Here is a 16,649-nt window from a genome sequence, read left to right as displayed (position 1 = left end):
TTTATTCTCCATGTTGTGGGCATTTTGCGTATTTATTGCACAATGTTTAAGAATATTAAAAATAAGTCAAGATATTCACAATTTTAATGAAAATATTCAATATAAACGTTTTCAATTCACGTTTGGAGATCAAAGCTGTATTTCACATGCAAATACCTTTCATTTGATATATCACTCGATAGTTTAGTATGTTTAGAATACTCAACAATGGATTTTGTAATTTTATATCGGATTTATGCAAATTTGGTACTCGTGTGAATTATGCAAATTAGAGGGTTACGGCACTACTTGGCAGCCCCACATCGTCAATTTCCTTAGAGTAGAGATAAGAAGCTTTCAAATGACGTATGATGTGGCTGTATTTGAGGTGGTACATTACACTCCTAAAATGAGGCCCTTTTTGTTGATTTGCCATTCGCCTATGTTAGATATCCTGTTGCAAATAAATAAAGTCCGCCCCGACAAAAACATTATTGAGTATATTTATTGTTTATTCATCTACGCGAGGTTAGACCGAACACGGCATGAAATGATCGATAACATTTTGTCGTTTGAGGTTGTTCACAGGGCGAAACCGTTGTTGCGTGCAGCCTGCATAGTACCCGCATCATGCGTTCAGACGCCCCCAAATATTGATATCCTGCTTATTTAAATTTAGCATGAACAATTTGCTTTGCACTCCATGTGACGCAAGTTTAGTAGATCGGGTCACAGAAAGAACACACACATCGTCGCAATAGTTCGATGGACAAAGAACGTGGACGACTTAAACGAAGCAAAGAAACTTTGTTGTACGAATGATTTATAGCGATTTCCGTTTTTAAAACCGTACCCAGATTTCATAGATGTCTTGATATAGGTATCTAATTTATTGAAAGAATGATCTCTCTCCGTTCTCTCCGTCCTCCACATAATTCTGATTTTATATCAGGTATTTCATGCCTTTATAAAATCTTCAGCTTTACTTGGGGAAAACTGCTTTGGCGCCGTCTCTCAGTCCCTGGATTACGGTTCTGGAGATGTGACTGGCGGAGACACTGCGTGGGTCGCAAGATGATACGTACGGTCACGTGACATGTAATATTATTAAAATGCTGTGTGTAATTTTACTGGTATAGCCACGTTTTCCATATTATGTAAGCGAGGTCTACTTGAGGTGTATCCTACAGGAGAACTACCGATGAAATGCGGCGCCTACAAAGATATGGTTCCTTCATTCCCTGACCTTGACTCCATCCTGGTCTGTGCGAAAAAAGTATGGGTAAGGTATCACAGAGCCACAGCACTTCATATAATCATATATAGCTCGTAAAAACTTTTGAATGGCCAATACTCAAGAGTGTTAAATTAATTACCCAGATTGTCCTTTACATATTAGCAACTTCGTCTCCGTCATGTCTCTGTGCTTTATTTTATCATAATTAGCGATTCGTCAATGTACACACATGACATCGACCAGTTTGTCAACGTCTTCGCCTTCGGAGATAACGGTCACGACCAATGTATGATCTTGAAATACTCAGACAACCTCATGACTTAGGTATTTGGCCACATTGACAGAGAAGGACAGCAAATATTGTGGACAGAAATGTTTGATCTGCACTGGTTTTTGTTTACCTCGAAGAATTTTGAAGGTCAAAAGCAGCATTTTAATCACCCTTTTCTTCGAGACCGTGTTCCTGTTTTACACCAAAATCACTCATATTTTGTCAAGGGCGAAGGATCATTCATTGCCGGAGTTCCAAATACATTACCACTGCCTCGAACCACTTGTCTGAGCGACTGCAAAACCAATATGAGGGAAGCCATTCATTCAAAAAAGCAACGTATGAATATTCATAAGTGTGGAATCTTTGAGTGACAAGTTGGGTTTTTTTTTGCAGATTCTGATTATTGTCTTTGCGCACGCTTCAAATAATCGGTTTCTGTGTCAAGACGTGTAAAGGTCTTGAGTGATCATACAACAGCTAGCGCTCGTAGCTGTCCATCAGGTAGCGCAAGGCGTTTGCCTAAACATCGGTCAGACCGTGCCTACATTTCGTAATTATCGTATGATTATCACCTTCTGTTTTGTCTTCTTCTCTCGTAGATGGGCGCAGTTATTTTCTCAGCGATCATCCAGAGTGTTACGTAACGTACAGGTGTTGTTGAGTTCAAGACTTTCTAGTAAGAAGTGGACTACGTGTGCCGTTTGTTCACTCGTAATCGTCAGTGTGTTTTGAGCTGCCGTCGAAAGGAGGTACTGCTGTGACAAAGGACACGAAACCTGGTTACTTTTTTCTTGTATGCGCACAGATATAATATTGGAAAGATTCTTCAAGTTTGGAGCTTCTGTCTTGTGCAACGACGTAGATGTGTCGGCATGACTATTTCAAAGGGCAGGTGGCCGCACAGATGTTGTGCTCTCTCCACAACGTGTCGGGTTCACTTCGGGTTGATAGTCCTTCTTGTCGGCTATGTGTGCCTCGGAGCCTATATGTTCATGGTGGTTGAAGGCCCATACCGGGAGACTAGGGAACAGCGGTTCGACCGGCTGACTCAACAACCGCGGCGCGAACTTCTGAACACGTTGTGGAGCTTGAAGGACGCCGACCGGAGAAACTTTACCGGTGAGGCGAACGCCGCCATCGTCGATTACGAAGACGTGATTATTAACACTTACTCCGGTTCTGCTTCTTGGCATCAATGGAACTTTGCTACTTGTATCTATCTTGCCGTGACAGCATTGACAACTATAGGTAAGTCAAATCATCACACTTGTGCCTCCGTGGTCCACGGTCCCCCCCCCCCCCCGTGCGTGGTCATATCAGGTGGATGACCATTCTGTTTGCTTTTTCAGTATCAAGCAACATCATGCACAGTGTCAAGGTTCGTCGCCTTTTGAGTTGCGAGGACTTCTTTACCTCCATGATGTTTGTAAGTAAACGACCCAGATTGTGTGTAAGTCACAAATCACCCCTGCAGATTTCAATGATACGCAAAAGTGCGTTTTCATGCAACCAAATGATTAATCAAAAATGTAACTCGAGGGAGAGTTTACTTTAAGAGTGCCATTTTGGACAGATCGTCCATGTAGCCGACACGAACACGAAGTGTCTGTTACTGTAGGACGCTGTTATCGCTTACTTCAGGCATGGCGCACAAAGTGTGTTGCTCCTGCTCGAGGTACTCGTATATTACTCGGACTGATTGACTTAGGTTTGTCAACACACTATAAGGGAGTCCGTCAATTATTTTACGATCTGGGGGTGGAGTAATTTCATTGGAAACTCTGATATTTCGAGTAACCCCCCTGCCAACTCTGATGGTTTTGAGTTACCCCTATCTAACAGAAATTTTGACTGACCTCCCCCCTCTTAGAAAAGTTACAAAAAGAATTACATAAAAATACAGCAATAGTAAAGACCTTCCAAATCCTGCTGTACCCTTGTAGATTATCATCGTTATTTCATGACATTTAAAAAAAGGTGAAAGCACCAAAATGATATTAAAAGTCGCAACAAAATGTAGATATAAAAGCTCACTCAATAACCAGTATCAAACCAATGAGTATTGTTTAAAGGGACAAAGTCGGCCATTTTTCATGAATTTTGTTTAATGCGAGGTACTGTTTATTTTGTTTGACATGTTGTAAGATACTGAATGAATGGGTGACCCATGCGTATTCGACCCCGGTTTTAGACACGATACATGAAACCATCGCTAAAATGAATTAAATGGTCACGACCATTATCATTTTCGCGATGGTTTCATTTAATTTGTCTAAAACCTGGGTAGAATATATGCATGGTCACCCATTCATTCAGTATCTTTCAACATGTCAAACAATATAAATTTTATCTCGCATTACATGTAAACAAAGTTCATGAAAAATGGCCGACTTTGTCCCTTTAATTTGGATGGGTATGATGACAAGGTTTTCACAAAGATATCTGACAAGGCAGAATTTCATAAGTACAGGGGAGAAAGTGGTGAGTTTGAGAGGGAAATATCAGAGGGGGTTGTCCCCTCTCCTGCGTGCAAATTTTTAGAAATTGATGAGTGCAATGGTACAGTCTACTGGAATTTGAGAGGTGTTTTCAATTTGTATTTTTACTAAGGAAAACCAGTAAAACGCCCCAAGGGGGATCGCGAGAGGGGGAATGTCATCCCTCAAGCATCGAAAATTTTGAAAAATTGATGTGTGAAATGATGCAATCTGCTGAGAGGTGTATCAATTTATTTTGCACCAAAAATTGAGAAACTCCCTTCTTTCTTTCCACATTTTGAACACCCCCCTTCTAGTTTTCAATATTTTGAGTGACGCCCCTCCAAAGGCCACCGTAAATAATGCAGATCTAATGAAAAGTTCAGTTCTGTCGCTATATATGGTATGACGGATCATCGAGTGATTCAACACAAACCGTTGAAGTGGCTACCTCCATTGGCCAACCTTTGTCGAGGTATAGTGTCTAGTCATCGACACAACAACCCTGGATACTTTACTGGCAGGAGAGCCATTGTTGAATTGACGCACTTGTGTCGACAACTTTCGATCAGCAAATAGTGCAAATACCTTTGCTCGGGGAATGAACTGTTGTGGTGTTTATTCGATGGTTTACTGAGATTTGAAGCATTGTTTAACGGCCCTTCCACCGTGAAGAAACCACTACTGCATATCGTAAGATACGAACATGTGTCCGCGTTGACCTCTTTACTCAAAAACGTAATTAACCCGCTGTAAAGTGCAAAAATAACATAGATTTTGTTGTTTTGGCGAAAATAGATTTATGTTCCTCGTTAATACGAGCGCAAACACTTGTGTAACTACTTTTTGTCACGAACGTCCATGACACGTAATGGAATTGTAATTTCGCATTTGCATTTACCCTGACCTCTGTAATTAAAAGTACACCTAGTATGTGGCGTAAACAATACTTAGACAAACAGTAGCACATGGAGAGGTCAGAGGACTACGAAAAGAATTTACCTTGTCATTCATTGTGTAAATATTACAGTGCTTGATTCGCTGACAGTCCATCCATCATGGAGAGACGGTGATAGGGTTCTCTTTCTAGCGCATGTGGTTCCACCAGGGGGGACATAAACTGGCTATTGCTGTGCAATATTCCATGACGCACAAAATGGGGCCACACAGTCCATGTAGCCGACAATGAGATGCAAAATGATATGCGGTAAAGGTCTCCTCGACTAACTTTCAGCTGGTTGCTCACTTTCTACTATTTTATAGTATTTTATACAAAGGCACAGACTTATTCTACCTTCAACTTAAAACTGATAGTAATTTTGTAGCTCATTCTTTACTGTTTTTCATAGTTTTTGGTAGCCAGTAACAGACACTTCGTGTTCGTGTCGGCTACATGGACGATCTGTCACACAATCTCAGTTGTTACACGACTAAGAGAACCACCACACCCAACATGAATTTAAAAAAAATCATATATTTGATGAAAGAAAAGTCAGCGAGATATCAACAATCAAATAACGCCTGTGGTTAATGTGGCAAAATGTAAGATACCTCCATGCTAACAAGAGGGCTTCCTGGGTCTGACCATGGAGGTACCAGAAGAGTCTGGTACCTCCGTGGTCTGACATAGACTTGGTTCAAGTCGGTGATTTTGTAAAATAAAGTTATTTCAGGAAATCATTACGTGACTGTTATGCCGTGATCTCTGTCATGCGCCGCTTTCACCAAGTTATGTTTTCGCTTACAAAACTTGTTTTATCGACGATTAGGACTGGCAATCGGATGTGGCTAAGGGAATTTACGGTACCGGCGATTTGGATAGGATGAAAGGACAAGCCGACACGAAATATTTCTTTGACTGCTAACTACGAATCGTATTTTATTCATAATTATAAGGGTGTATATACATAAATGGTGTACAAAAGTACAATATATCAAAATCTTTTATCTCAAAGTCAAGTGTCATGATGTCCGGTGTGATGTCACTGTGGTCAGGTGTGATTATTCAACACACAAATTCCAGGTGTGAAACTTTACGTAAATCTCTTAAAATCTGTAAAGCGTTGGTAAGTAAACTATGTGTCTTATTTGTTATAATCACTTGAAGCAATACTTCATTTCCCAACAACAGTTGAGGTTTAGACACAAAAGTAATGCTGTCTTTCAGTTTGCGACATCAAGTTTTTTTTCCACATTTGAAAAATAGTGCGACCCTGGTGCGAACAGCATGTCTGCATTTTGAAGACGACAAGAGATCGCAATAATCTGGGGAAACAGAGCAACAGTGGTTCTCTAAGGTAAAAAGCGCCTCGGGGGACATATATTTGGACTCTCCTCTGACTTTTACAATTCTTTTCTGATCTACCACTTGTGTGGGGTTTATTTAAAAGCTGTTGGTGTAAGAAAATTTTTCATCATAGTTTTTCGAAAATCGACAATTTTATTTTTCTCCATAGAGTTAACACGATAGACGGCGGCCATTTTGAATTTCAAATATCGATATATTTTGGGTAATTTGTTTCGCTAGTATTTTAATTTGCATGGTGACCCCCGATTTTAATGCTTGATTTTGAAGGAGAGTGGTTGAAATATTCCTTTAGGAAAGTTTGAGCAGCAGTTTAAGTCTTTTACTTTCGAGGCGCATCACACCATAATATCACTGTAAAAATTTGAGCATTAGGTAAAAAATTAATGTTTTCCAACGATATCTCACCGCAAGGAGCCTACTGTGACATTGATCACCGCGTGCATATTCTCAACAAACCGTTCTGTAGCCTTACAAGGAGTCCTATCGAAATGCCGAGGGTCGAAGAAAACGTGCGAATAGCGATAAATCCTTTTATTTCATTATTTACTCGACCAGCTGACTTATTAGAAATTAGAGATTGCCACGAACCTTGGCCCATCACTCTGCGATAGCCACCGGGACTGCAACTTGTCGTTTGATTTATTACTGTAAACGGTCCTGCTGAGACGGCGAGTACTTTATGGTGGGGTGAGACGTCACTTATCATATGGGCCTTGCAAGCCGTCGAGACATCATTGAACACAGTATTCAGTTTTATAAATTCCTCACCTCAACATGGTGAAGCAGATCCGAATGTCTCCGATGGCAACAACGCCACCACGCGGCGCGAGATCAGGGAGTTAGCGCGAATATAACATCGATCCCATCTCTCAATTTATATATATATATATATATATATATATATATATATATATATATATATATATATATATATATATATATATATATATATATATATATATACACATATTTGTTTAGTCTTTACTCTTTATTTATTTATTTATTTATTTTTTTATTTATTTATTTATTTATTTATTTATTTATTTATTTATTATTTATTTGTTTATTTATTATCTGTTTCTCCTAGGATATGGAGACGTTGCTCCCATAACACAGACTGGTCGTGTACTGATGATTTTCTATTCACTTGTTGGTGTGCCTCTAAATTTGCTCTTTCTGTCGAATTTTGGTATTCTCCTGGCGACGTACACCTCGGGCAAGTTCGATAAAATTGGCAAAGCAGTGAAGAAAAGCGGGAAGAGAATTAGCAAGCGACTTAAATGGGATAAATCTGTTGATCTGACGGATCCAGAATGTGATCAGGAAACTTGGAGGGAAAATTGGCATTATAGACGTAGCGACGCGGTCTCTGTGACGTCACTGGGTCAGTACAATTCTGCGTTTACAACGATGAACGAAGCACCCGTTTGTGACATATCGCGCATCGGCGCTGCACCGCCGAATGGGTCGGCCGCACGGCGTGTGTCTTATGCATCCGCAATGAACGGGACATGTCAGGCTAAAAACGAGTTTCAGAAAGTGAACAGTCAGTCTGAGACGCACACGATATCGGAACTCAGGGATATCGAGTTAAAAGTTGCAAATGCCACCGTTAGCGATCATGATCTTCGTGGACAATCTTCCGAGAATTGCGCCGATAAGGCCTAAAAAAAAAAATGTGTGTTTCCGGTAACCCGACCTACCCTAGTTCAAACCCCCCGACCCTAAACTTTTTTTTGGACCTTGAAAAAAAATCCCGCGAGATTGGCTGGGAAAAGTTTAAAATCACGCGTGATTCATGACGTCATTAAACAACAATAGCGACTGCTTGTGCAAGCGTGTTTTCCGTAACATGTGAGAAATGCGATCACGTTCAAGAAAAAATATAAAAAGTGTGAGAGGCTCCCCACCTAACTATCCAAAATGTTTTTCTGTCGAGTTTGTGTTTAATTCGTTTCAAAAATGTGTTCCTATTTCTTATCCGATTTTTTGTGTTAATGAAAATGTTTGTTTCACCTCGGATATTTGTAGGGAAGTTTGGATTAGTGTGTACGGTAATGTTTTGTTTGTGTGGGGAAAGCTTATGGCGATTGTAAAAAGTGTGAAAGAGGCTCCCCACCTAACTATCCAAAATGTTTTTGTGTCGAGTTGTGTTTTGATTCGTTTCAAAAATGTGTTCCTACATTTTTATCCGATTTTTTGTGTTAATGAAAATGTTTGTTTCGCCTCGGATATTTGTAGGGAAGTTTGGGTTGGTGTGTACGGTAATACTTTGTTTGTGTGGGGAAAGCTTATGGCGATTGTAAAAAGTGTGAAAGAGGCTCCCCACCTAACTATCCAAAATGTTTTTGTGTCGAGTTTGTGTTTGATTCGTTTCAAAAATGTGTTCCTACATTTTTATCCGATTTTTTGTGTTAATGAAAATGTTTGTTTCGCCTCGGATATTTGTAGGGAAGTTTGGGTTAGTGTGTACGGTAATACTTTGTTTGAGTGGGGAAAGCTTATGGCGAGACAGTGCCGGACCTATGGTGTTACAAAGTTGATGAGTGGCCCTTTGACGCTTGCGTTTCGAAACCCGAGTGTAGTTTCTCATCAGTCGCAATGTAGATTCTTTCGTTAGTTTGTGTTTGTGAAAATTTATTTTAATGTATTTTAGTGGTCTTGCTCTTCGAATAGCAAGGCAAAATATCAATGTTTGGGTCTCGTTGTGAGTCCGTTTGGTGGTCTGGTTTTGTTTGTTTTTTGTTTCTTTACTTCTGTAAATTTTGTTTTGACTAGTGTGTCTTTAGGTTTTTGTTTCTCTTGTAAGCAATGATTGGTGATTCTGGGAATAGATTCCTTAGTGTTGAGTCCTTCTCCAGTTCAGCCAAATGTTTCAAAAGACTTCCCTTAAGATCTTTTGTTTTTATGTAAGGGCTGTATGTTGTACTGAAGATGAGTTTGTTTGTTGCTTCTTTACGTGTACTTGTACAGTTTGTTAGTGTATTACGAATACTGTGGTTTATTTTTTCTGTAATATTCGTGATTTCATTGTTTTTGTATTCTCTGTCGAGTAGTTTGTTTCTAAAGAAAGCGACTTTTTTAGTAAAGTCGTCATTGTTGTTTCAAGTGCGAGCGTATCTAAGGATTTCACCTTTGATAAAGCCATTAAATGTTGCTGTCGGGTGACACGATTCTCTATGTAGAAATTGGAATGTGTCTGTTGGTTTAGTATGTGTTTTGATGTCGAGGATATTTTCTTTGTGGTATCTTGCACCTTTAAAAACTACTACATCTAGGAATGTAATTTCTCGTGTTGAGTTTTCGTATGAAAACTTAAAACGTTGGGCGCATTGTGTGGATTTTTGAATGAAGTTAGTGAGTTCGGTTTGTGTTCCCAGAAAGATTGCAAAGACATCATCTCTGAATCTTTTCCAGAAGTGAATGTTGTTGTGGTTGTTTACGATTATTTTCTTTTCAAGTTCATGAAAAGCAATGTCTGCTATCTCTGACGAGGCATTCGATCCCATGCTGCAGCCGCGGGTTTGGCGGAAATATTGCTTGTTAAATTCAAAACTGTTAAGTCTTCCGTGGGTGGTTTTTTGATGCCGTAATTTGTTTGAAGCGAGGTTTGTGAGTTTAATGTTTCACTGACTAGCCGAATCGCTTCGTCATGAATTGTGTTTGTGTCCATCGACACCACGTCGAGTGTTACAAGAAATGCATGTTGGGGGAAATTTGTTTTTTCTATTTCTTGTATGAAGTTTGTTGTGTCTTTTATATTTGACGGTTGTTGCTGGACCAGTGGTTTTATGAAGTAATCCAGGAATTCTGAAATTCTGTTAGTGGGACTGGAGCAGCCACTAAATATTGGTCTCCCTGCAAACGTTGAGTTTTCAGGCGGCGGTTTGTGAATTTTAGGCAATAAGTACCAATGCGGGGTACGGATTTTTATGTTTTTTGGATCGAGATACTTATAAGTATCATGGTCGATGTGTTTGTTCTCGTACATTTTGTTTAATAGTTCGTGTACTTTGTTTACTGTTTGTTCTGTGTCGTCACTGTCTAGTTGTGTATAATACTGAGTGTTGCGTAATTGTCTTTTGCATTCGTGTATGTAATCTTTTGTGTTGACAATGACGATGCCTTGACCCTTGTCGAAGGGTATTAAAATTTTCTTTTTTGCAGAGAAAAAAAAATTACCAAAAAAAAATTTTTTCCTACCTACCTACCCTATTTCTGAAGAGCATGTTACAGGAAACACACAATTTTTTTTTTTTTGGCCTAAGGCAGCGCCGCTGTAGAAATGACGCAGACGGAGGAACATTATCACGAGCTAATCAAAGAAAAGAATAACGTTCTTACTTCGGCCAGAACAAATGGTGATTGCGAGGACTCCACTTATCGCAGCGGCCAGTGTCTTTCACACCTTTCTGAACGTGAAATAACGCACGTGTAGATGACAAATCAAGGTTTACAGGAGGTGAGTCGACGGACACGACAAATGAAGGAGAAACCGCGGGAATGGAGCACATTCGAAGCCGTGCTAAAGAGTTGGAAGAATCCGAGAATAAACGCGGTGCCGAAATTTTGCAACCAATCGCCTCGGGCAACTGCACAAACAGGACAGCTGATGACGTTGCAGGTCTGACGAATATCAGACAAATCATCGACTCTGGTTCCGTCGCCAAGGGCAAGGCCCTGGGTACACTGTCAGTGATTTATGTCATCTATACGCTTCTCGGTGGTTCGTTCATCTACTACACCGAGTATGACTGGACGTACATAGATGCCGTGTACTGCACTTTTATAACATTGTCAACCATAGGTTTCGGCGACCTAATCCCTGGGAAAGGCAAATTCAAAGCTTACTGGGCGGTGAAAACGCTGACGTATTTCGTTTTCACCTACGTGGGTCTGATTATATTCTCCGCATGTTTTGCTCTGTCCCTTGATAAGATCAGATACGTCGCCGGAAAAGTTCGTCGCAAATTCTGCAGAACTTCGGGCTGTTCATTTTGCAGTAAAGGTAAAAGTGTTTCCACCGGAGACTGCGAAAACTAGAATCAAAGTTTGATAAATAGTCATAATTTCAACTCTTATCAAATTCTTGTCTTGCCATTTTTGGAAACAGTCGGGAAGAGTGACGTCAGCACAAACCACCGAGAGAAGGAACAGGATTGGAATCTGCATAGATATGGTAAATATTCTTTATCTGATGAAAAGTGGCATAGTCGCCAGTTTTTGTTAAATTTCCTTATCTCTAGGGAAAAATACTTTCTCAAAATCATTCACAGAAAGAATAAGTTTTAGAATGCATGTTGCGATGATGAGCGTGAAATAGGTTATTTAATTTGTGACCTCGCTGTATTTTGGCGGGGTTTTGCAGCCATAATTTCATTCGTACATTAGTTTGTTCATATTTCTTTCTGAGACAGAGCGTACATTACATCATATATCAATTGTCTGTCGACGAAAGGAATTTATCTGACTTTCTAAATTGACGACATTTTTGTGTTCTTTGTGTCAAACTCCTTCTTGGTTGTCTAGAACGAGCAATCCCTGCTGCAGACAGTGGCAACCGTTTAATTTCTTTAGTCCCAAATGAACTGTTATGGTTTACGAATTAAAATTAATCAAGTCTGGCCCTAAATTCCCCCTGACGATTGAATGCATGCGCCCGAATTTCATGCTACATCGAAACGCCAAACAATCTGGATCCGTTCTCTCACACTTTTCGGGCACAAACTACCGCCCACATCCCCATCGAGATTTGTCGCTGAGGGCGCTTGCTTTCCACCGCGCCCACGGTCATGCCACGGTACGTCGGTGGAGCGTATGCACTACCCACAAAGGTGTGCTTGTTACCGTAGAGCCGAAATCGTTAGCCAGAATTTGTGAACCTTTCAGTTTTCCTTTCCATTCCTGTCATTTAGGTAATGGCATTTCCCGCACGTTTAACATCCGGGATACAAATGATACTTGCCCTTGATATTATTTCAAACTTCCTCACAGTCACCCGTTTTACAGAAGGGCGGAGCTCTGACAGAAAATGTTGGCAATGGACACATCTGCCAAAAATAGCTTCGCTATATATACTGTAATAACGGCCATATGGATTGCCAGATCTTCACTTCTGATGTTCATAACGGGCATTATCAATGGTACAACTTATTTATTATAATAACAGGACAGTAGGAAGATCTTTTGCATAAAGATATAGGAATGATTTTTCATGATGATTACTTAACAAAATTAACTATATGTAGTGTTATCGAAACACCGGTGCCTCTTTCGAAAAGACAAATTGTAAGACATATTGTATATTGGCGGAGGTGAACGATGCAAGCTTCGGGGTACCGAAATAATTATGCAAAAAAAAAAAACCCATGTATTTCTGCAGATGACGGGTATATTTTCTCCAGCATTTGGTGATATGTAGCATCGCAGATCTTGGTGGGTTTGATTTGGTGCGTGCATTAGAGGGGGTGCACCGTCTTGACTGAATAGCCACAGCGGTCATGTTCAATGTGTGGCGTCAGGGCAGTTCACTCAGTAATTAATTAATGGATTTATTTTGCCAAGGGCTGTACGACACATGTTTAGCATTATTTTTTAAATCTCAATTGATTTGTATCGTAAAGTGACGAAATCAGCAATTATCAGGTGAACTTATTTGTGAGTGACAAAAAAAGTCTCTTCACGACTTTATGATACCACAGTCCCTCTATAGAGGGACTGTGATGATACCAAACCGGATAGGACAGAGATCATACGGTTGAATCTTATGGCGATGTAGAAAAAATGTATCTTTCTTGCCTTGTAAAATGCCATCTTCATGTACTTGATTATTACTTGTTATATATAGATATGGCCAATCATGTTTTTGACAACTTTGAATGGCCAGGATATGTAAAACTTGTCATTAAAATGTTTTTGGACTGAACATTATGAACTTATTTGCTTACCGCGTCGGCTGTTTGAATCTGAGAGACAAACAAATCGTATAAGCTTATTGATTTGAAGTGTGACGTGATTGTGGGACACACCTTTGACGGAACACCCTGCGTGTTCTAAAGCACTGACCAACTCACTGAGGCGGCTGTGAAGAATTGAGAGCAGAAGAGTCTGTATTGGACATAGAGGGCGCTTCATAGATTGCAAAATGAAGTGGTGTTAAAACCTCCATCTTAAGGATATCAGTTTTATTCGCAGCCAATCCCTCCTCTTATGTTCTGTATGATTGTAATTATAGAAACCCTATGTATTTCATGTTGTCACGAAAAAATCAAAGTCTATATATAGGCACGCAAAATCAAGCAATCGGCTGTTGTAATGTTTAAGCTTTGGACGGTACAAAGGGCACTCAGATACCGAATTCAAATTTAAGACTTATGTGGCTTCTGTCTGCCAAATGGAGAAATATGTGTGTGTTTCCGATAACGCGACCTGTGTTTAAAAATTATCCTTAACTTTTTTTTTCTCATTTTCAAAAATCGTGCTTGGTTTTGACTAATTTTGCAGTGTTTTGATTGGTCACGCTCAAATAAAAATAAAAAAATTAAAAAAGGGTTTGGACCGATCTACTCTATTTTCTGAGGACTTACTGAAACACGCATTTTTAATTTTTACGCCTTATTGGTAAACGTTTACCTCAAACTAGCGCCACCTTGCGTTCTATTGCTAAAGAGAAATTTCTGGATCTGTTAACTTGTCCAAAAGGTTTGTTTCAGTGGGTGCGGTGATTTGTAAGAGTTCTGGGTCTTGTCTTGCGCACCATGCTGGGCTTCCGGCCTCTCGATTGCATAAATCAATCTTGATGTCATTAATCTTTTTTTCTACAAAAATCTGGCAGACGTGCCACAGATGGATGGTCCAAAAATAACTGTGATGCCAGAACTTGACGCAGTGGCAACAGATTGTGAGATTCGAATTCAAAGTGCGCCCGTAATCTATCTGCTGCGTTTGAGTTGCCGCAGAGAGAAATGTCACGTCATATTATTATACCTTGTCACGGGCATCAGTGGCGAAATTTACTCACCATCGACCTCATACAAACCACTGCAGATAAGCGAAAAAATTTGCGTCATGAACATGTTCATCCTCTGATATTAGCAGGGTTTTTTTCAGCAAAACTGAAAGCATTGAACGGCGATGATCATCATTAGCTATTCATGGCCAACTTTTAGACCGAACTCACCGGGTGGAGATAGCCCTACATGTTGAAGGGGAGATAATATTGAGATCCCTGTTGATTTTTATACGGTTCTCCTATACACATGCTCTCAAGTCAAATCATTGATTATCTCAAACGTACGCCTCTCTTTTTCATTGATTACAGTCAAATTTGCTTTTTTTTCTGCAACTTTATAATGAAATCTCATTCTCAGCTATACTGTCGAACTCCCAGATTCTGCCCATTTTATTTCAGTATGTGCAGTCTATATCTGATCGACTAAGTTCACCCCTTCATTGTGTCTATCAATACAGGAACATACACATCAAAAATGGCGATCTGTGTGTTGGCCTGGTGAGCCTTTGGCTTGAAATAGCCATGGAAATGGGGTCAAGGTCCCATGTGATATCAAAACGTGCATCCCTGGCAGGTTTAAGTCATGCAAGGATTGAACCTTGTACCGACATTGAAAGAAGGGTCATGTGTTTTTAATAAACGCGAAACGAATGCCTTACTCACAAAATGTCTTTCGCTTATAAGCTTTGATGTAAAAATCGAGACTCTGTAAAATACTCTGCCGAATAACAAACACAAATTATATTTATTTATTTTATTTTAGACAAGGTGAAAACTGTCCATAGGACATTGAGTAAATAAACATCAAACCCAAAACCCAAAGACAAATAAAACCAAACTACACAGCAATACAGAAACAGTTATAAGAAATCATCTTCCTGTTGTGCAGTGTTAAGACGGATTTTTCGAAACTTGCCGACTGGCCTTTATATATATATATATATATATATATATATATATATATATATATATATATATATATATATATATATATATATATATATATATATATATATATATATATATATATATATATATATATATTATAACATTTATATATTTATATAATTCTGTAAATCAAATTAGCTCTGATACATACATACATGTATATATATATATATATATATATATATATATATATATATAATATATATATATATATATATATATATATATATATATATATATATATATGTATATGTATGTATGTATGTATGTATAGGATAAAGCCCGAGTACGAGGGCTCTTCTGGTATATAAAGTCCAACCCAACGATAAAATGTCGAGGCCGTAGGCCGAGACATTTTATCGTAGGGTTGGACTTTATATACCAGAAGAGCCCTCGTACGAGGGTTTTTTATCCAACTTAAAAACTATCGCCCCTAACTGATATACTTTCGTTTTCAATGTGTTTACGTCAACTGTCCACTTTGTCAATGTAACATTTTTAGGATATGAATTAAAACTTTTATTCGTGAAATAGCCTTCCAATGTAATGGAACATCCTATAAATGCCCTAGGGCACATTAGTTTATGTTTGTACCACCGCAAATTTTGTGTTGCAGCTGGTTTCCGCTGTGTTACCAAATTTGAATATTAGGGAAAAACATACCAGATGTCTACAGAATATGACATGTTCACTTTTGATCGGACAGTACTTAAATACGGCGCTGTCATTCGTTTCTTGAATTTGGTGACCAAGGCTTTACGAGTAAATAAAACATTGAGCACTCTGATTGGTCAATCAACAGTAGATAGTTTTTAAATATATATAAATATATATATATATATATATATATATATATATATATATATATATATATATGGATCTTAATAACTTAATTTGATTTACAGAGCCTTTGCGATCTGCCCAGTCTATCACATTAAGAACAATCATTGGTTGTTCATTTTTAGTGATATCCCTAAGTGTTTGTCGTTGTACTCAAGCTATTGATCCCCAAACTTTTCCATAATAGCGTAGGCATTACGAGAGTTTGTTGAAACAAACCTGACAGCCCATACTTACGAAACTCACGCTTTTCCCATTGTTATTGGAGGATCATACGCAGCTACTGTTTTTGCCACTGAGGTCAGTCGATGAAGATCGATCAAATCGTTGTTTTCGGTCGCCGTACTCAAACAGATTCCTTAAACAGGCGTTAACAACTTGTCTATTATTAAAATCATCTAACGGCTTTTGTTGCGGAGTTCTATAGTCCCTTTCCGCTCGCAATAATATCCCATTGCTTACTTTGCAAGCAATAAAGCGTTTGAGGGTAATATTTAATGCGAAGTAGTGATTGATGTCTTAAAATGTTAGTGTTGTTTGATATTTGCTACAGAAAAGGGATGCCGATTTATCAT

At 38.9% G+C, this 16,649-nt stretch overlaps 2 protein-coding genes across 5 annotated transcripts in view; both read left to right on the top strand.

The window, feature by feature from the left end:
- LOC139138682 (uncharacterized) overlaps nt 1-12,117 on the top strand; it is a 39,533-nt gene extending 27,416 nt beyond the window's left edge. Inside the window, exons 1-3 of one of the 4 annotated variants that reach the window (XM_070707172.1) lie at nt 543-1,261; nt 2,090-2,738; nt 7,363-12,117. In XM_070707172.1, the coding sequence (XP_070563273.1) occupies nt 2,363-2,738; nt 7,363-7,943 (957 nt within the window). In that variant the 5' untranslated portion in view covers nt 543-1,261; nt 2,090-2,362 and the 3' untranslated portion in view covers nt 7,944-12,117. Of the gene's footprint in view, nt 1-359; nt 2,739-7,362 lie in introns of those variants that run through there. The other 3 variants (XM_070707171.1, XM_070707170.1, XM_070707169.1) reach the window with 3 other exon arrangements.
- On the top strand, nt 10,779-11,318 carry LOC139139542 (potassium channel subfamily K member 13-like). The gene has a single exon (XM_070708455.1). The coding sequence runs from the start codon at nt 10,779-10,781 to the stop codon at nt 11,316-11,318; it is 540 nt and encodes a 179-aa protein (XP_070564556.1).
- Nucleotides 12,118-16,649: the final 4,532 nt, after the last annotated feature.

The sequence above is a fragment of the Ptychodera flava genome, chromosome 8 (genome assembly GCF_041260155.1).
Source record: "Ptychodera flava strain L36383 chromosome 8, AS_Pfla_20210202, whole genome shotgun sequence".
Classification (NCBI taxonomy): Eukaryota; Metazoa; Hemichordata; class Enteropneusta; family Ptychoderidae; genus Ptychodera; species Ptychodera flava.
The sequence above is the reverse complement of the archived record's forward strand: the minus strand, read 5'-3'. Positions and strand labels throughout refer to the sequence as shown.

Bases quoted from the DNA above. Each gene is read 5' to 3' on its own strand.
- LOC139139542 (XM_070708455.1), top strand. From the start codon at position 10,779: ATGGAGCACATTCGAAGCCGTGCTAAAGAGTTGGAAGAATCCGAGAAT.